Here is a 20,853-nt window from a genome sequence, read left to right as displayed (position 1 = left end):
CCATTTTCAGCATATCTCCCTCCTTTGCTATCACATGAAGCCTCAGTGGTTCAGCATTTTCAGAGAAGAACCCTCCAGTTGTTACCTGGGTGGGAAAGGGATTTACAGTCTAACTGCTCCCTGAACTGCTTTGTAACCAGTCCTCTTGTGTTCAACCCCATTTATACCCTCACCTTCAGTGGTACCTGGCAATTCCAATTCTTGAGCTTCTCTGCTACACCTTAGCCTCAAGTAAGTTTGTTTCCTGGCTTCCCTACTCCAGGACTTTGTTTTCTCCATTTTGCTTAAGCCATTTCCATTTATCTATTCTCTCCAGCTTCCAAATGTTGTTGACATCACTTGTTTGCTATGTCCCTTCTTCAGATCTGTTTGTTCATGGGAGTTTATTCCCTTCTCATCCTTTTAACTGTCATTTCAGTGGGGCTGGCAGAGGGAGAAGAGGTAAATGTGTCTTGTGACTGCATGGAATTCATTCTACCCTATTTACCCTGAAGGGTCTTCTTAATGTTTCAATTATGTGTGTTCTGCCTCTCCTTAAATAGGGAGCTCTTTTCACTGCTTAGCACTGTATTCTGCTTGGACTGGGGGTAAAGTGAGGCAGAGGGTAACAACAAGGGAATAGAAGATATACACATTCTCAAAACATTTGACTCTCTAAGGGTAGGGCAAGAGCCATTTATCCAACGTGTGATTTCTGTCAACTACTTTTCAAGGTGGCACTAGTGGTAAAGACCCGGCCTGCCAATGCAAGAGAAGTTAGAGATGTGGGTTCTATCCCTGGGTCGAAGATCCCCTGCAGGAGGGTACTGGCAACCCAGTCCTGTATTCCTGCCTGGAGAATCTCATGGGCATAGCAGCTTGACAGGCTACAGTCCACAGGGTTGCACAGAGCTGCACAAAACTAAAGCGACTTCGCACATCACACTCTTCTTTTAAAAGTCCTGCCACCTCTCCTGTTTTATGTATTTTGGCTAAGGGGGCTGGAGGGCTAGGTGTGGTGCTCAGGAAGGTCAAAGGATGGAAAAATCTGATTCATAAACCGTACAAAGTCAGTGCTAAGCAGGGGCAGTAGAGATTACCGAATTCAATTTCCTAATTTTTAAAGTAAATTTATTCATTTTAATTGGAGGCTAATTACAATATTGTAGTGGTTTTGCCATACACTGCCATGAATCAGCCACGGGTATACATGCATTCCCCATCCTAACCCCCCTCCCACCTTCCTCCCCATCCCATCTCTCTGGGTCATCCCAGTGCATCAGCCCCAAGCACCCTAATTTCCTTATTTTTAAAAAGGAAACTGAAGTCCAGAGAGCTGTAGTTTATTTGGATCAACTGTGGTCTCTTGAGAAATACTCTCAAGCGATCGCTTGAAAATGCCACGTTATTAGCAGTCTTTGGCCCTTTGGGTCTAAAGGTTCTCTCGGTCCCAAAGCAGCATGCCCCTTGCTGCTTCTTGGATCAAAGGTCGTTTCGGAGGTCATTGCTCTCATCACCCTGTTTGTGTTTTTTTTTCCCCTAGTACTAGTTAATTTTTAAAATTATGTAATTATTTTATTATTTATCTCATTTTCCCCACTGGAATGTAGGCCTTGTGAGAGAAGGGATATTTGCTGTCTCGTCCGACGACTAATCTTCAAGGTAAACCAGGATTCTAAACTAATAAGTCTGGCTCCAAAATCTGCGCTTTCGACCACTACATTATGTTGTTATTTGGTGAAGAAAGCAGAGGGTCGGCTTCTGTGTATTCAGGCAAACGAGCGGACAAAAAGAGATAACCCACTAACACAAGCGAGCTGAAGGAAAACATCCGGATCCAGGCGCTCAGCGTCCCCTCCTGACCTTTCTCTCCGGAAGCGCTTGCGGCCCTCTAGCGCGAGTACGCACGCGCGGCGCCGGGGTCGCTTTGGGTCGCGCGCGAAGCCGAGACGCGAGGGAAGGTTCCGCCTCCAGGATAGAAAGGCGCCTGCGCCGTCGGGGCTCTGGTCGGGATACGCATTCTCGCTTCCTCCCTCCCTCGCCTGCGCGCGCGGGTGGGCGTGGGAGGAGGCGGGGAGCACAGAAGGAGAGCGAGGGGGCGGGTGTCGCGGGAGGGAAGGAGCGAACCGGAGAGTGTCGTCCTGAGAGGAGTGAAGGCGGCAAAATGGCGGACCGCTTCTCCCGCTTCAACGAGGACCGAGACTTTCAGGTAAACACGGGCGTCGCCGAGGTCCGGGGAAGGCGCTGGCCGAACCAGAACCTCCTCATCCCCCACTCCCAGTTTTCTTTCGCTCGGGGCTCTGCTGTGGCTTCCGAACCTGGTCCCTTTTCTCCCGCCTCCGATTCCTCTAGGGGCCTCCGGGTTTGAGGCGAGGCCGCATCTTCTCTCACTCTGTATCTTACGGACCGCTGGGTTTGCGGCCTCGTCCTGCTTGGTCTGCGGGTTTGGGAGCCCCAGCCTGGCCGCTGGGTGGGGTGGCTGTGCTGCCCTCGGGTGTGCCCAGCGTGTGCGGGCGCTGGGCTGGCTCCCAGGGGAAAGCGGGGGGTGGGGTGGGGTGGGAGGTTTTGGTTCGAGTGTTGCTGAGACTGGGGCTCCTAAACCCCTGGATTTTGCTCGCACATCTCTTCATGGGATCCTTCTCCCTCTTTGCTCACTGTAACAAATCGCTTTCATTGTCTATTTTTCCATTTCCTCACCCGGAAAAGGGGGGCTTTAGTTATCAGACGCCTCCATGGTAGTCAAACATTGAGATTTCCCTGAGCGTAAATGTTGCTGTTGTCATTACGTCGTTAAATGGGCTTGGAAAACAGTAAGTTACAGGAGGATGGTCGATGTAAGCTTAACCCCAAATGCTACCTTGAGAGATTTGTAAAAAGCATCACGATAATGGACTTTACAAGCAGGTGGTGACTGCTACCAACAGCTTGATTTTTCTTTTTTCAGTTGCAAACGTTGTATGGAAAAATGCCCTTGCCGAGGCTAGCATGATTGAGGAAAAAATTAAGGCCAAATTAGAACAACACGTCTTTCGGCTGTTTCGAGTACCTTCCTGTTGAGCATTGTTACCGCAGAAATCTCAGCGACTAGAAGGGATTTAGTAGAGATGGGCTATTTCTAGGGTAAATGACGTCCTTAGTCTCAAAGAAACCCCTGCATTACTACCGCAGACCCTGGCAACAGCAGTTTGGTTCAAAGGATGAACGTCCGAACTCAAGTTATTATCCCGCTGCAGCTCTTTCTCAAAGTTACATGGGAATACTCTAGATAGGTTTAGGAAGGTAGTTGAAGGGTTTGAATTCTGCTGGATGTTTGGGTTGGTAACTAAACAGGTAAAGCAGTGAAGGCAACAATGTAACAATCTAGTACCTAGACCTCTGAAGAGAAGTTTCGCAACAGTAGAAGATCCTAAGGCTGTTGAAAAGCCTTGTGATCATGCGCCTGCTGAATAGCTGCAGCACAGTACAGGATCTCAAGGTGTTTAAAGATGAAATGCAGGTCCTGGGAATTTTAAAGCAGTTCTTATTAGCTTTTTTTTTTTTTTCTTTTTTCTTACTAGCTATTTGATCCTTGGGAAAGGTGAGATTTTTTGTTTTTTTTTTTAGGGAGCACCATAAAATAAGAGTAGGCTGCAAGATGTGGGGGTTTTATTGGTAGTTTTTAAGGAGACATGTTAATAATTAAAATCTTCTAGTGCTTTTCAGAGAGAATTTGAAGGTCACTTAAAATTGAAAATAGATAATACGGACAAATAAGTATTGTGGGAAAATGTTAACCACAGGATTTCAGCAGTGTTGAACAGGCAGGATTTTCAGGACCTTAAAAGATTTGAAAACTGGAGAACAGAAAATGAATGCAGTCACCTAAATAAATTGAGGAAAGCTTCTCCTTTTTCAAGTTAAATGACTTTCTCTTCTTATGCTTTTGTTGTGTATATACGATATGCTTTTGGTTGCTTGGTAGGCCTTTGAAGATATTACATATGTTTTACCTACTGCTTCTATATTGGTATAGCCAATTTCTGTTGTATTGTGTCAGCCAGGTAAATGTTGGTTTTTAAGATTCAGATGTCCCAGCATTATGGGTAAATAGGATATTAGTAATGAAAACCTATTAGACAATTACAGGATGTTAGAACTTCTGTAAATTATTGTGCTAACATTTTTTTAAATCATTTTAAAATATTTTAAGTACTATTTTTTCTGAGTGTTTCAATAAAGGGGAAAATGTAGTTGAATTTTCATTAATGATGTCATTTGATTTAAAGTTATTGGAGAGAAAATGCCCTAGGAACCTCCTGCATATAGCATATCTGAAACATTGTTCAAGGTCAGGTTATTCAAAGTTAACTTGGCCTTTTAAGGCTTTAAGTGATAAATGAGGTGAAGCTACTGAGTGCACTTGAAAACAAATCCAAAGTAGGTTTCCAGATACAGTACATAGATCCTGTTTCTTTAAACAGATCTCTAGCAGTGGAAATTTTTCTGTGCACCTTCTCTGGTAAGTTCTAGATGACTATCATTTTCTCGCCTTTAATTTGGCAAGGGAATTTAGAATTGTAGAATTTCACTCTTTACCAGTTTACCATTAGGTGCAAATTTTGGGGAGTTTAAGGATTGTCTCTTGAATTTAGTATGAGTCAGAGCAGGCTTCACTATTAGATTTTGTGAACAGTTAAAAGTTTCAAAGGTGTTTTATATAATATAGAGAGGAGCCTAATTGGCATATTACTTGAAGCGCTTATGAATATAAAGAGTAATCATTAATATCAGGGAAATGTTTGAAAACATTTAATAACTTCATTTTAATAATAAACAGGTACTGTTCTGTGGACTTTACATGTGTTGTCTCCTAATCTTCCAATAACTCTATGAGGTGCGTAGTGTTACTCTTACTTTCAAATGAGGAAGCTCAGGTACAGATAGTTAAATAACTTGACCAAGTATCCGCAGCTGGTAATGGCAGAACCAGGATTTAGACTCCTGCTTTTTGACTTTTGAACCTGTACTCATGACCAATAACTTTACTGGCAATTGTATATTTTATATAACTGTAACTGAGTCATCAAATATGGAGGATAAACTTATAGGTCACTAAGAATAAATGAGCTTTCAGAGAGGTGATACAATTACAGTTTCTACTCTGTTGCATTTTGTCCATATCTGTTTCTTGTTGGTCTCCCAAGGGCTTCTAGGAAGGCTTCTGACAGTGATGTTACCCTTTGTCATAGAGGATATATTGTTAACTCTTGTCTTAGTTCTGACATTATTTAAAAATACCCCCTTTAAGTGGTGTTTTATCTTTGGAAATCTTTGTGGTTTGGGCTGATGTATTTATTTTTTAAATGCTTTAAGAGTTTTAACTACTTCTTTAAGAATCTGACCTCAATTTCTGAATGAGACGTGACTTCTGCCTACATTTACCAGATTAAGGCATATTTGTTCACAGATTGAAATGTTACAGAAACTAGTGGAAAATAGCATGGTATAATTTACAAATGTAGATACATTTTCAACACTTTGAATTCCAAGTTCACTAAAGAAAGTATTTTTTGCACTGTGATGTACAGCAATGAGGTATATTTACACACTGCTTAGCATTTAGTGGTTGCGCAGCTATTAATGATGATGCAGCTGAATGTTAGTGAGGAAATGTTCTTCAGCTTGTGTGCTTGCAGAGGACTGGTGATTTCAAGTAGTTTCTCGTTTCCTCTCGTTCTGAATGCATTCTGCTTGAGATTTCTAATGAAAAGGAGCTACAGTAATAGATCAGTAAGTGATAAAGTAATGAAAAAAACAACTATCTTAAAGGTCACAATAAAAGTGTAGAAATTACCCAAGAACTTTCTGTAACTTTCTGTATATAGTAATCATAGTGGTATACAGCAATAAGCTGTGTTACTTTTATGTAGTATGTTTTTTGTGTTTCATATGTGACACCAGGATGTGACTTTCAGATAATTCTTAATTGGGACCATTGTCAGGAGGTTTACAGTTTTAAAATATTTAGTTCATAGAAGTATATTTTCTATGTGGGACTGTGTAACACAGTTGGCGTTCTAATGCAGACATGCACAGAGATCACACATTGGCAAATGTTCTAACCTCTGTTTCCTATCCTCTGAAAAATACCACTGGCTATGAAAATCATTGTCAGGTTTGCTTAGGATATTGAAACTTACGCAGAATCATTACTGTTTCGATTCCCATACACATGATGATAGGTGGAAAGGCCTGGAATCAAAGCTGTACAAACTTCAATATACTCACCATGCATTGGTACAGTTATTAGCAAATGCACAATTACTGGTTAGTGTATTCTCAAGGGATTAAGAGTGACCAAAGTAAGGTCAACATAAAGGAAGTCTCCCTGGTTGTGATTTCAAGGGTACAGGGTATATATATATTTAAGGCAAAAGGCATTTAAAAACATGAGACATATTAAGAAATAACATCAGAGAGAAAGACATTTATTACAACCTTCCTCGAAGGGAGGATGGGGTTGGCAAGAACTGTGACCATAGGGCTTCATCTGATGGCAGCCTTACTTATTTCATTTTAAAGTAGGTATGGAAGACCAAGAAGAAAGATATCTAGGTAAATATATCATTAGGCTGAGTGGCAATAAAGTTATGGAAAAATAAGTGTTCTGTTGTAGTCCTTCCTTTTATTCTGTATGTGTCACAAAATTCTCATTAAAGTACTGTGAGAGATATTTTTATCACATTTTCTCAGGTCTATTTATAAGTTAACTAACCAGAACTAACATTTGTGACTTAAAAAAATTTTAAAAGCATATATAACTGGCTACCTCGATTGTGCTGCTTCGTCGCTGGGATAATTTCCATATTAATCTATTTAGATAACATGATAAAATGAATAAAGGACGGTTTGTTTTCTTGATGTGGTCAAGATTACCATTTTCGGGAAAAAAAAGTTCATGAAATCTTGAACCCTTCCATGTAGAGGTTTCATATTTGCTCTTGTGACTTAATAAGTTTCTGATATTTTATTAGTGAAAGTGAATTCCAGCTTGAGGTAGACATCCAGTCCTTGAATTCTGTTAAAATTCCTTCCTTGAAACTGCTTGATATTTTTATGTCTGGCATTCTCTTTTCATATTAGCATTGCCATTTAGTATTAAGTGAAAGCTGACTCATGGCAGTTACTAAAGGCATTATAAATGACCACCACAAATACTGAAAGAAGGCATTGATTTGATATTGCAGTGAATACCAGAAGATGTTGTAATGATTTTCCAGTTATAAAAAGTGAATTGTCCATTTAACTGTGGAAGTCTAACCAAATGTGCTTAATACATGTTGTATTAATCAGTGCAAAAAATTAAATATGCCCAAGCTGAATATACTGTATTGTTATGCCTATACAAAATGATTTCTTTGAGATTTAACATACACTTAGTATTTTATATCTAAATTAGAAATGTTTGAGAAAAAAAGTATAGCTAAAGTTACTTTGGCATTGTACTCAGGTTAATAGCACATAATGTTTTAGTATGTGCTGTAGTGAGTAAGAAATTAACATTCGGGCTCCAAACAGAGTTTCCTGTTATTTGCCTGAATTCTTGTTTTTACCAACAATGTTAGAGTAAGGTAAATCTTGTATTTTGTGTCACTCAAGTGACCAGAAATTTACCTTTGTAATATTACATTTACTCTTGTCTCATGAGTTTCCAATTATTTTTGTGATCCTTGCTAAAGCAATTATGTTGATTTCAAGGGGGGATTTCAGTTTATGTCTCTGTTTATTAGAACTGGAATACAAAATAGCTCTCCAGGTTTAAAGTTGTTATAGAGAAAAGTGATTGATCATGTTCTGTATCTGACATTTTAAATAATGATTGTTGGAAAAGTCAGTATTCCTATCTCATGGTTCATTTGATATTATTTTTCCAGAGTTGATGAGAGAGAGAGGCTTAATTTTTTTTTTATAGGCAGTACTGCTAAAATCAGTAAATTAATTTGATACTTTAGGTCTTGACTATAGAAACTAAAGCTGATGCTTGTGGATTACATGCTATAGTGTCAATAACTTATCTTGTTCCTATGAGTAAAATTATGGAGTATAAAAGGGACAAAAGTAGTTGAAAATCTAATTAATACTACTTTAGGGATTCATCTGCACAAGAGATACAAAAAGGTATATTTACTTCAGAAATATTTTTTAGAATATGTTAATTTTTTTGAAAAGTTGTTAAAACAGTATTTGAAATGTTTGTTTTAAGAATTGTATGTATGATTATGTCTTTGAGGGAGTTGATTAAGAAGTGGTGTTTAAAAAAAAAAAAGAAGTGGTGTTTTTTAGGGAGCTATTGTTATATCTGGGGAGATACCAAAAGTAAAAACAGTTCGTATTATAAATAAGACTAATATGATTATCAGATAAATAGTATTACAGTAAATAAATGCAAAACCCTAAGGGAGAAAGAGGAGAAGGCAATGGCACCCTACTCCAGTACTCTTGCCTGGAAAATCCCATGGGCAGAGGAGCCTGGAAGGCTGTAGTCCATGGGGTCGCCGAGGGTCGGACACGACTGAGCGACTTCACTTGCAGTTTTCACTTTCATGCATTGGAGAAGGAAATGGCAACCCACTCCAGTGTTCTTGCCCGGAGAATCCCAGGGACGGGGGAGCCTGGTGGGCTGCCATCTATGGGGTCGCACAGAGTCGGACACGACTGAAGCGACTTACAGCAGCAGCAGCAGCAGAAGGGAGGAAGAGAACCCTTAAAGTGGGATGATTAAGTGTGCCTTTCTGAAACATTTAAACTGGGTCTTGAAAGATGGGTTTGCATCCTTGCAAAGGAGAAGATAGGGAGGCATTCAGCTGGAGAAAATAGCCAGGGTAAAAGTGTAGAGGTCAAACTAGCAGAATTGGTTGTGGTGTTGTTGTTTTTTTTTTTTTTTAAGGACAATGAATAAACCATTGGGAACGGGAAAAGGAAAAGCTAGGGCTACAAAAGTTTTATTTCAATGCTGTAAGCAGGTATGTACTGGTTATTTAAAGTGTTAAGCAGGGGAATAGACGTAGGAAGACTGATTTAGATAGAGTTCTGTTAGATGTGCTACACGTACTGTTAAAGCTGTGATGACCGGTCTCCATTAATCGGAATTAACGTGAATGGGGGCAAGGGAGTAGAGTAGAAGGTGTATACAAGAGAATGATTATAATAGTGGACTATGTGATTTTAAGCTTGGCCGAGAGACAAGTGAGGACTTCGAGGGTTAAGGGTAGAGAACATTGAATCAGTGGGTCGTAGGTTCTGATGAGGCTGAAGGATTCTTGGAGTGGAGGTGCTAGAGGAATTGAGTTGGAAAGACAGAAGGTTGTGGCGAGAGAGCACAGTGTTTGAAATAGAGATAATGGAGGAATTGAAGTCGTAATGACCATAAGAGTGAAATGGCTACGGTAGAATGGACATCAGGATCATTTTAGGAAAGGAAGTTAGGAAACTGAGGCACCAGGATGTTGTAAAATCGTCTGACCTGGATATTAGAATGGTAATATTGTGTAGTTGCATACTGTCATGACACTTTAATAACTGCCCTTGTGTACAGTCTTATCTAATTCTCCCAGTAACTCAGCAAGGTGAATAGAGTAGGTAGTAAGTCTATTAGAGATGAGGAAACTTGTCTAGTACAGGCCTGAGTTTTGAACTTAAATCTTCTGATTTCTTTTGTAGCATTCTTGCTGCTGTGACTTATAGATTGGCCCCTTTGAGGTGATGAATGTTGGTATTGTCTACATTATGCAAAGTATTGTTTCTCTTTAATACTTGGCAGCATTTTTTACCAGTTAACTAACTGGTCGGAAGTAGTTGGTATGCTTATTGTTAATTTTTTCCCCCCAGGAGTATCTCACCTTTATAAGCTTAATTGGTCATTTATGACTTCTTGCCTGCCTTTTTGCTGTTCATAGGTCTACCAGAAATTCCATTCCATTTCCCAGTCATTTATTGAGTTCCTGTTTGTTGGCATAGCATCATAAAATATAAAAAAGGATAAGAAAAGGCTTTTAAAAATCAGTCTATTTTTTTCATTTATTCCAGTAGAAGAGTAGATGGTAGAGAAGCGTGGTACTTCTACTGGATACTGTCAAAATAAGGTGTCAAAATGTATCCATGACCATTATAGCATCAGAAGTTGACTGCTGTGGAATCTAGTGATGAAACTGTCAGCTACTGTTTGTTGAATAGTATTAAATGACAGGCTTTGTGCCAAGGCATTTGGGAGATATTTATCTAAGTAACCATCCAAGCGAGGTGGTAGTATCCTTCCCTTTACAGAAGAGAAAACAGAAATTGAGGCCACACAGTAAACTCAGATTTGAACCTTGTTCTCTCCTAAAATACGACTTTTCCTGTCATTCCTGATTGTTTCAAGAATAAAATCCAAATGCACTAACTTGGCTTTTGAGACTGTTAAGCATCTGGTGCCATTGTAACAGATGTGTTTCTTTTCTTGCCCTGTCATTGTCTTGCCATCCTGTAGTTTCTGTTTTTATCTGGACCTGCTAGGCTTTTTCTTGTTTTTGTTTTTGCATATGCTCCTACCTCTCTGGAATTCTTACCACTCATTCTTCAAGACTCAATTAGTTGTGTCTGTGACATCTTCCCTAGGCAGTTAGTTGCTTATTTTCTTTGGTCATATTTCAGTAACAGCACTTTTATTAGTAATAGTAGCAGCTAACAGTACAGAGTGCTCTCTGTTGGGCACTATGTTATGCTTATTTTCTCTTACAATCTCCCAGTTAGGTAGGTTCTATTTTTATCTCTATTTTACAAATGAAAAACTTACCCACTTCACACAGCTAGTGAGTCGAAGAGATAGCTTTCAAGTAGTTTGAACTAGTCTCAGCCTTTAACCACTGTGTTGTTTTTATCTCTCCTACTGTATACTTTATGATACTTATTATTTTATTATAATGCTTATAATTTATCTCATCTCCCTGGATGTAGAACTCCTTGAATGCAGATTCTTTCTTATTCATTTTTCTAGAATTGGTTCAGGGTCTGGCACCTACAAGTTGCTCAGATATTTGAATTAATGGTTAAGTAGAGGCACATATGGAGAAGGCAGTGGCACCCCCCTCCAGTACTCTTTTGCCTGGAAAATCCCATGGACGGAGGAGCCTGGTGGGCTGCAGTCCATGGGGTCACTAAGAGTCCGGCATGACTGAGCAACTTCACTCTCACTTTTCACTTTCATGCGTTGGAGAAATAAATGGCAACCCACACCAGTGTTCTTGCCTGGAGAATCCTGGGGACAGGGGAGCCTGGTGGGTTGTCGTCTATGGGGTCGCACAGAGTCGGACACGACTGAAGCGACTTAGCAGCAGAGGCACGTATGTAGGAAAGAACGTAGAGTCTGAGGATTATGTCCAACTTGGGGGATCAACTTCCTGCTGTGCTGTGGATTATCTAACAGTTGAACTGTTAGTTCTGTGATGTCCTATAAAGCCAATTGAAGGATATTTCAGGAATGGAGGTTTGTAATCTCACTTTATTTTATATTGTATATATTAATTATAGCAATCTTAGTTGTGAGTTTTCTTTTGTGTGTCATATTGTATATACACATTGTTTTTCTGTGGACTAGTGCAGAATTTTTGTCACGTGTCTAGTCATTTATCATACCAGCGAGTGGTGAAAGAAATAATAAGCATTGATGTGGATCCCACAGGACTTCTTACCTACTGTCTCCATATCTTTTTGAACGCCTCAGAAATTGTTTCCTGATTTTGCCTGCATTTCTGAAAAAGGTCTGTTTCTCCTGTGGGGTTTTTAAAAGATACTAATTTTTCAGTGTAGTGAGTTTTTGGAAACCAGTCCTTTCTTGATCTAGTCCAATTATCCAGAAAATTTGATATGTCAAACAGATGTACATGTATTTTTAGACTAGGGTGTGATATGCTCATACCCTTGACTCAGTGTAGTGTGTTTTCAGATTCTTAGATACTTACTGAGATTGCTTAGCAAATTATCTCTCCTACCAAATTACATAGAGTTAAATTTAGTAAGTGGATTTATTTTTCTGGGTTACTGACTGGCCTCAACAATGTCTTGAAATAATAATTTATTACTTTTTTTTAACTCTTTAAATCTCAAAACCTGTGCAGTAATACAGTAGTGTCATCATCTGGATTTGATAGCTGGGGAAACAGGCCTAAGCCTAGTGAGTGGTTTGGTAATCTGCCTAAGGTTATAGATGGCTCAGCGAGTAAAGAATCTGCCTGCAGTGCAGGAGACAGAAGAGACACGAGTTCAATCCCTGGATTGGGAAGATCCCCTGGAGGAGGAAAATGGCAACTCTCTCCAGTATTCTTGCCTGAAAAAGCCCATGAATAGAGGAACCTGGCGGGCTACAGCCCAGGGTCCCAACTGAGTGAGTAAGCGCGCACATGCGCGTGCGCGCGCACACACACACACACACACACACACACACACATCCATAATTGGACACAACTGAGTGAGTAAGCACACACACACCCCCCCCTAGCAGACACACACAGCCCCACTCCCACCTCCACCCCCAGCAGACTGATTTGATTTCTGGCGTCTGACTTCAGACATCTTTGGCTTTATAGTAATGTACTGAAAGTCATTGGAAATCAGACTGTATGATGATGAAAACAATAGTGAAGAACTTGGGTTTTTGAGGAATTGACCACAGTGGTGTTTCTAAGTTTAAATATATTTTTATTATACTAATAAAATGATATCAGTAATCCCCCAGGATGTTCATTTCTTTATTTTTATGGCCAAGCCATGTAGCTTGTGGGATCTTAGTTCCCCGACCAGTGATTGAACCTGGGCCCTCAGCAGTGAAAGCTCAGAGTCCTGACCACTGGACCACTAAGGGATTCCCCAGATATCCATTACTTTCTGGATATGTTTTTCATCCTGAGATGTTTTCTTTCTGATTTGAGACCATACTAGAATTAGTTTACTTGGCGGGGGTAAGGGAGAGGGAGACAGAGATGAATTCTCATTATTTGTTGTCAGAGGAGAACGGGTTTTGTTCATAGGTGAAATATGAAGCTGTTCTGTATGGCTCTATACACTAAACCATTTTTAATCCATGGTAGGTGAAATCAGCATCATTATATGTTTTGAATTTAGAAAGTCCAAATTATAAACAAATATATTATTTGAGTTGTGATGTAGGGCTACAATTAATATATCCACTTTGTGACTTTAGGCTGTCTCTAAGGGGATGATGGTAAATACAGTAGAAAAAATAAATTTTGATTGCAGAGATTTGGAGCCGAGACAGGAACATCTATAACAGGCAGCTTAATAGCTAGAGCCAGGTGCTAAGATGGGTTTGCATGAGTGGTACAATAAAGCTGACAAAGATAAAACTTTAAACTTGTCTCATACCTAGTCTAGATAGGAAAGCCAGACGGCATTTAAATTTTCAGTCTGTATAATCCTCCTGTTAATAATGGATTTGATTCAAATTGGAAACTTTGGATCTGCCAACTTTTACTATGAGTAATACTTTTCATCAAAAATTTTTTTTTAGAAATGGTATGAAATTTTAATAGCTATAAGAAGATGGAAGAGGCTCACCTCTTCGGGGTCTTAAATATTTTGTTTTGCTATTTGAAATTATGGGTTGTTGGTTGTGATCCTTAAAGAATGGTCCCAAACTTTTCTTTATTTCTCATTTTCCGTATTAATTGCCATATAGTTAATTACTGGAAAAGCTGTGGGATCGTGTAGATTCCAAAATCAGCACTGGTTAGCAAATAACAAGATTCATTTATATGGATCAATTTAGGGCAACCTTAGTCTCTATTTATATTGAAATGATCCATGCAGCTAAATTTGTAATTGAAAATTTCCACATTTGTCCTGTGCTTGGAAGCAGAATCCTTGACCTGTAAGGAACTAAAGCTACTGTGTACTTCAGTAATATGCAGGTCAGTCAGGTTCTATTGATTTGTAGTTAAGACCTACCCCATGTTGATCCTTTTTTGAGAGAAGAGGCAGTTAAAAGAAAGTCAGCCGGCTGTATGTATACGTGGGTGTGCATTTAAAAATCTTTGACACATTGTGTGTATGTCTGATCTTTTTGAACTTATATTTCTGATCAGCATAAATGAAAAGGTATATTTCACTCTAAAAGCAGGTAATATTTAGAAAGGAAGAATTGATTTGGACAATGAAATAACTGTTCAAAATAGTGATCATTGAAATCAAATTTTAAGAATGGCTTAATAATCACAGGATCTGTGAATTTTCACCAGGATGACTGTTTAGTTTATACCTCTTGTCCAGGGGTAATTAGGTTTTCCACACCCTCTTCCTCTCTATGCCCTGGTTTGTATGATACAGTCATCCTACCACTAATGGGATTTCAGAGATCTAAATGTGGTTTTGAAAGCAGGGTAAAGCAGAAAAAATTACTTCTCTTCAAATCCCTGTTGAGGCCAGCAGATAATCAGATGCCTTGCTGATTATTTTTGGAAAGAACAATCTTATTAAATTCATCAGAATGAGTTGAAAAAAATTTTTGTGGGAGAGAAAGGCAAGAAATATTATCATCATCATCACCGCCACTGCTTCTATAGTTTGTGCCCTGGGAGTTTGAAATCACTCTTTGTAGTCCATCCTCCATTTTGCTTTTTTAGTACAACATTCAGAAGGGACAGAAGGATTCAGAGTGAAAAGTTAAATCACTTCTTCTCAAAGACAACCAGTGTTTAATCTAATTATATGGGGATTCTTTCAGAGTTACTTAATATATACAAGCAGTCTCCGTTCTACCTTTCCAAAAGTACAGTTTTTAGCTCTTTGATTTTTTTCTCATAACATGCTTTCAATAATAATGATTACTAAAAGGTTTTTACTTTTTGTTTTATTTTTAACTAATTTTAGACTTACAGAATAGTCCCCAAAATAGTGTAGAGGGTTTTGGTATGCTACTCACTCATGTTCTTCTGCTATAATATTTGTATAATAACCATAACATAATTATCAAGACTAAGAATTTATCATTGGTAAGAGAATATTAACTAAATCACAGACCTTATTTGAATTTTACCAGTTTTTCCACTGATGTCCTTTTTCTGTTCCAGTATCCCATCCAAGTTTCCACATTGTTTACATTTAGCGTTTCTTGATTGTCTTCTCTCATTTGTAATACATCCTCAGTCTTTCCATCTATTTTATAACTAAATTTTAAAAAATTTATTGGAGTATAGTTGGTTTACAGTGTTGTTGGTTTCAAATGTACAGCACAGTGAGCCACTTATGTATCTATATCTCTCTCTCCACTGTTGTTTTTTTTTTTAAGATTCTTTTCCCATATAGGCCATTACAAAGTATTGAATAGAGTTTCCTATGCTGTACATCCATCCATCTATACAGCAGGTTATTAGTTATCTGTTTTACATATCGCTAAGTTTTGACTATTCCTGCTTTCTATAGAGAATATTATTTCAGAATTATGGCGGCAAGGTTATTGTTTTTTTAATCTTTGGGTTTTGTATAGTAGAATACAGTGGCAGGAGTATGGGACTAAGAATCAGAAGCCTTTGTGAATTTGTGACAATCTCTGTATCAGTTTATGTATCAGTTCTCTTGTTTGTAAAATAGAGATGATTTTTTTAAAAAATCCCCTAAATTCAACTGGTTCCCAGATCCTGTATTGAGTATATCATGAGCTTATTAGGGTAAGGTTTCTAAAGGATTTTATAAAGCTAAAGAAAGCTATACATGTCTGTGTGTGTGGAATGGTATTGATCCTTCCCAAAACTTTAAAAAGTAAACCTTTATTTTAGAACAGTTTTAGATTTACAGAAAGTTTGCTGAGGTAGTGCAGAGTTTTTTTATACACCACACCTCTCATATACTCTGTGCCTGTTTCCCCCTTATTAACATCTCATTAGTACGGCACATTTATTTCTGTGTTAATGAATGTCTCTAATCATCATGACCATCATGATGAATTTTGCCTTATGCCTTGACTCCTGCCATTTCCCATGAGATTAATAGTTATTCTTTTCCCTTGCATTTTCCTGATATGCCTTTACTGTAAACCTTTTGTAATTTCCATGTGTCAGATGTTACCAGCTTCTAATTGGACATTGCCTTGGTACCCAAGCTAAGTTTCTGTTAACAGTATAGTTTCACCTATTTGCATAGAAAAATGTAAAGTTAATAAAGCAATTAAAAAGCAAAAATCAGGGGAAAAAAAACCGCCACTAAAACAGAGCAAGTAATACAAATGTAAAAGTAGATATTGTTAAAAGTTCAGGCTACATTGTAACAGGAAAAAGTGAAAGTGCTACTTTATTTCATTTCTTAGAGATAATCATTGTTATCAGTTTTACAATTTTGTAGTCAAGTTTTAAAATGAACATACTATTTTGAAGAAATGCCTTGGAAATTTTGACTATGGGTTTACTCAGATTATTAACTTTTTGTTGTTTACTTTAAAAAAATACATAGATTTTATTTTTTAAGTCAGTTTTAAATTAGGCTCAACATTCAGTTTCCATATACCCGTTCCCTCCTTCACATCAACTGTAATCAACAATTCCCACCTGAGTGGTACATTTGTTACAAAAGGTGAACCAGCATTGACACCTAATTATCACCCAAGGTCCTAGTATATCTTAGGCTTTACTCTTGATGTAGTTCTATAGTTTTGACATACGTAGTATAATGACATGTAGCCACCATTACAGTTTCACTGTCCTAAAAATCTGTGTTCCATCTGTTTATCCCTTTTTTCCCTTTAAGCCCCTGATAGCCACACACTGTATGTGTGTGTACCCGTAACTGTTTCCATTGTATTGCTTCTTCCAGAGTGTTACTTACTTGGAGTCAAAATATGTTTTCTTTTCAGATTGGCATCTCTCACTTAGTAATATGTTTTCAGGACTCCTCTGTGTCTTTCTGTGACTTGATAGCTCATCTTTTTAGTGCTGAATAATATTTTGTTGCATAGATGTATTACGGTCAGTTAATCTGTTCATCTCTTCAACATCTTCAGTTCAGTTGCTCAGTCGTGTCCGACTGTTTGCGACCCTGTGAATTGCAGCACGCCGGGCCTCCCTGTCCATCACCAACTTCCAGAGTTCAACATCTTGGTGGTTTCCAAATTCTAGCAGTTGTGAATAAAAACTACTGTAACTGTCATGTATAAGATTTTGATGTAAATTTTAAACTCATTTGGATAAATACCAAGGAATGCAAATGCTGGATGGTATGGTAAGAGTATGTTTAGTATTGTAAGAAACTGCCAAACTGTCTTTTGTATTTTGCTTTCCCACCAGCAGTGAGTGAGAATTCCTATTGCTCCCACATCCTTGCTAGCATTTGATGTTGTCAGTATCTTGGATGTTAGCCATTCTCATATGTAGTGGCATTTCATTTTAACTTGCAGTTCTCTAATGAAATAAGTTGTAGTATTTGTTATGTGTATATTTTCTTTGATGAAGTGTCAGTTTAGATCTTTTGCCCATTTTTTAAGTTCAGTTGTTTTCTTATTGTTTGAGTTCTTTGTATATTTTGGATAACAGCTCTTTGTCCAGTGTGCTTTTTTGCAATATTTTCTCCTGATTCGTGGCTTGTCCTCTTATTCTCTTGACAGTGACTTTCACAGAGCAGACGTTTTACATTTTAATAAAGTCCTTAGCAGTTATTTTTTTATGCATCATGCCTTCTGTGTGCTGTGCTGCGCTAAGTCACTTCAGTCATGTCTGACTCTTTGTGACCCTGTGGACCATAGCATTCCAGGCTCCTCTGTCTATGGGATTGATTCTCCAGGCAAGAATACTAGAGTGGGTTGCCATTTCCTCCTCCAGAGACTCTTCCCGACCCAGGGCTCAAACCCGGCTCTCCTGCGTTGGCAGGCGGGCTCCTTACCATAGTGCCACCTGGGAAGTCCCGTGCTTTTTGGTATTGTATCTGAAAAATCAACAGCAAACTCGGGGTATTTATTGCTTGCTTTTACTTGATTTTCATGTCATTATGTTTATTTTGGCGTAGATGAAAAATGTTTTATGCTTCACCACTAGGGATTATTAGCTTTTTGATTAACAGTTTACTTTTGATAGTAATTAGGTTTTTGTAGTGGCAAATTTTAAATGTCAGGTTTTTTTTTTCCCCTGTAGGATACTTTTAATTCACTTTAAATCTGCAAATTCATAGAATTTTAGGCCAAGAAATGACATGAGTGTCTAGTTCAAGTTCATTTTGTAAATGAGTACAGAATGGATGAAAACTATAACATGATTTGTATGAGGCCAAATAGCAAGATAGTAATAAAAACAGGATGCTAATTGTTTGGTTTATTATGGCAAATCAGATACTTAAAATATTGAGAAGTGATCTCTCTCAATTCTCTAAGTTAGTTATGATAATTTGTAGGATATTTCTTTTCAGGCTGTTTAAATTCAAGTGCCATCACTAAAGTCAGCAGATACTTAAAAAACTAAACTTTAGATATTGGTTAGTTGTTTTTTTTCCCCCCAGAAATACTTACCAGCTCCTGTCACATTTACATAACATTGCTTGTTTAATTTTTCTCCACATAGTCTCACACAATCTTTCTGAGTTTTTCCCTTCCATTTAACTTCAAGTTAACATACTTCCACGTAGTTTTAAAACTTTTAAATGACTCCCTAATTGTTGCATTAATAAAATAGAATTAAACTCTTCCTTTTTGGACATTGGTCTCTACTTATTAAAACAAAAGAGAAATGCTACAGTATCATCTGCATTTTAAATATGTAATAGCTATGGAGAATGTGATATTCTTCTCTCAGTGTTCCCCCCTAGTACCTTTTACTTCTGGGGAAAAACTCCCAAAGTAACACAGCATAATACATAACTGTGTATTTTTGAATCAACACCATTTAAGATTTCTGGGGAAATATTTTAAAATTTATTTTAAAGTGATGTTGATTCAAAAATACATACACCTTTCATTTTAAATATTCAGAGATAAAACACAAAGTGATTGTGATTTCTATTAGGATATTTGAGTATTGGGTTCGTTAAGTATACAATTCAAAAGAAAAAAACATGTGCAGTTAAAAATGGCCTCTGTCTCATCTCTTGTCTCTCAAACAGGTTTCTGAATTAACTTCTAGAATCAACCAGTTTTTAGGGGGCTGAAAAACCACTAGTTAGTGTTTTCCTCTAGTTTTGCTTTTTTCAGAATGCTGTATAAATAGAATCTGGTAACTTCTTCAGCATGACTTCTTTTAATTAGCATAATGTGTTTGAAATTCATACACATGTTGCTTATATGGGTAGTTTGTTCCTTTTATTGCTGAATATTTGTCCATGTATGGGTGTACTATAGTTTTTACATTTCTTTCCCAGTTGAGGGACATTTGAGTAATTTCCAAACATTCACAGGCAGGTTTTGTGTGAACATAAGTTTTTCGTTTTACTTGTGTGAATACCTAGTGACAATATTGATGGATTATTTGGATAAATGTGTGTATAAGTTTATAAGAAACTGCCAAACTATTTTCTTAAGTGACTGTACCATTTTACATTCCTACCAGCAAACTTTTGCCTACTTTAGAACTAGGTTTTCTTAATATTGTGTTTTGTGACTTCTTTATATATTTTGGATACAGATCTTCTAAGATTTGTGAATATTTTCTCTCAATTCAGTTTTTCAATTTTTTCTTTCATAAGTTGTGCTTTGGGGTTGTACCTTAAATCCTTGTCTCACCCAAGGTCTGCTTTTAGGTCTGTGATACATTTTTTGAGTTATATTTTTATTATGGTGTGCAGTGTGGATTAGACTTTTTTGCATATGAGTACCTACTTCTAGCACCATGTATTGAAAATACTTCTCTAATTGTTTTTGAACCTTTGTTGAAGATCAATTAATCAATTGTCCCAAGTTAAATAAAGGTTTAGCTGCTTTAAAAAATAGTAGCCAATTATTGTTGGTAGTTTGAAATTATTCTTTTATAATTAAATTATATCAAGCTATAGAGTAAAAGAACTGTCTCGATGAACATGAGTTTGAGTAAACTCCGGGAGTGGGTGATGGACAGGGAGGCCTGGCATGCTGCAGTCTATGGGGTCGCAAGGAGTCGGACACAGCTGAGTGACTGAACTGACTGATAGAGTAAAAGAGAATTATGAAATTTGGCCGGACATTGGTGTCCTATGGGCTTGCCTTGTGGCTAAGCTGGTAAAGAATCTGCCTGCAATGTGGGAGACCTGGGTTCGATCCCTGGGTTGGGAACATCACCTGAAGAAGGGAAGGGCTATCCACTCCAGTATTCTGGCCTGGAGAATTCCATGGACTGTATAGTCCATGGGGTTGCAAAGAGTTGGGCATGACTGAGTGACTATCACTTTCACTTTGGTGTCCTGTACTGTGAGATTTGGGTTAATCTAATTTATCTGGATATTTATTATTTAGGAATTTAGATGTACTTTGCAGTTAACAACTTTTAAGTAACTGCTAAACTTAAAAAATAAAGTTATTTATTTAATTTTGGCTGTGCTGGGTCTTTGTTGCTGCGCAAGGTTTTCTCTAGTTTCTGTGTGTGGGCTTTAGTAGTTGTGGGACATGGGCTCAGTAGCTGTGTTTCCTAGGCTTAGTTGCTCTGCAGCATGTGAGATCTTCCCAGATCAGGGATCAGACCCATGTCTTCTGCATTGGCAGGTGGATTCTTTACCACTGAACCACCAGGGAAACCCCAACGATGAAACTTTTGAATGCTAGAATAGAAGTTAAATGCCAAGAGGCAGGTGTTACTTTAAAGAGATCATTGGATGAAATATTGGCGATTAAGACAGACTTTCAGGATTAATGGCTATTTTTTTATATTATTTGTTGATGGTTGTTTTTTCATCATTCTGGGA

The 20,853-nt window shown here is 37.9% G+C and overlaps 1 protein-coding gene across 5 annotated transcripts in view; it reads left to right on the top strand.

The window, feature by feature from the left end:
* The first annotated feature begins 1,897 nt into the window (after nucleotides 1–1,897).
* GPATCH8 (G-patch domain containing 8) overlaps nucleotides 1,898–20,853 on the top strand; it is a 93,294-nt gene continuing 74,338 nt past the window's right edge. The window contains exon 1 of one of the 5 annotated variants that reach the window (XM_069541620.1): nucleotides 1,898–2,188. Coding sequence is in view for 1 of the 5 variants with exons in the window: in XM_069541623.1 (XP_069397724.1) it covers nucleotides 2,144–2,188 (45 nt within the window). In the remaining 4 variants the exon portion in view is untranslated. The remainder of the gene's footprint in view (nucleotides 2,189–20,853) is intronic. The other 4 variants (XM_069541617.1, XM_069541623.1, XM_069541618.1 and 1 more) reach the window with 4 other exon arrangements.

This window comes from Ovis canadensis, chromosome 11, assembly GCF_042477335.2.
Source record: "Ovis canadensis isolate MfBH-ARS-UI-01 breed Bighorn chromosome 11, ARS-UI_OviCan_v2, whole genome shotgun sequence".
NCBI lineage: Eukaryota > Metazoa > Chordata > Mammalia > Artiodactyla > Bovidae > Ovis > Ovis canadensis.
The sequence above is the reverse complement of the archived record's forward strand: the minus strand, read 5'-3'. Positions and strand labels throughout refer to the sequence as shown.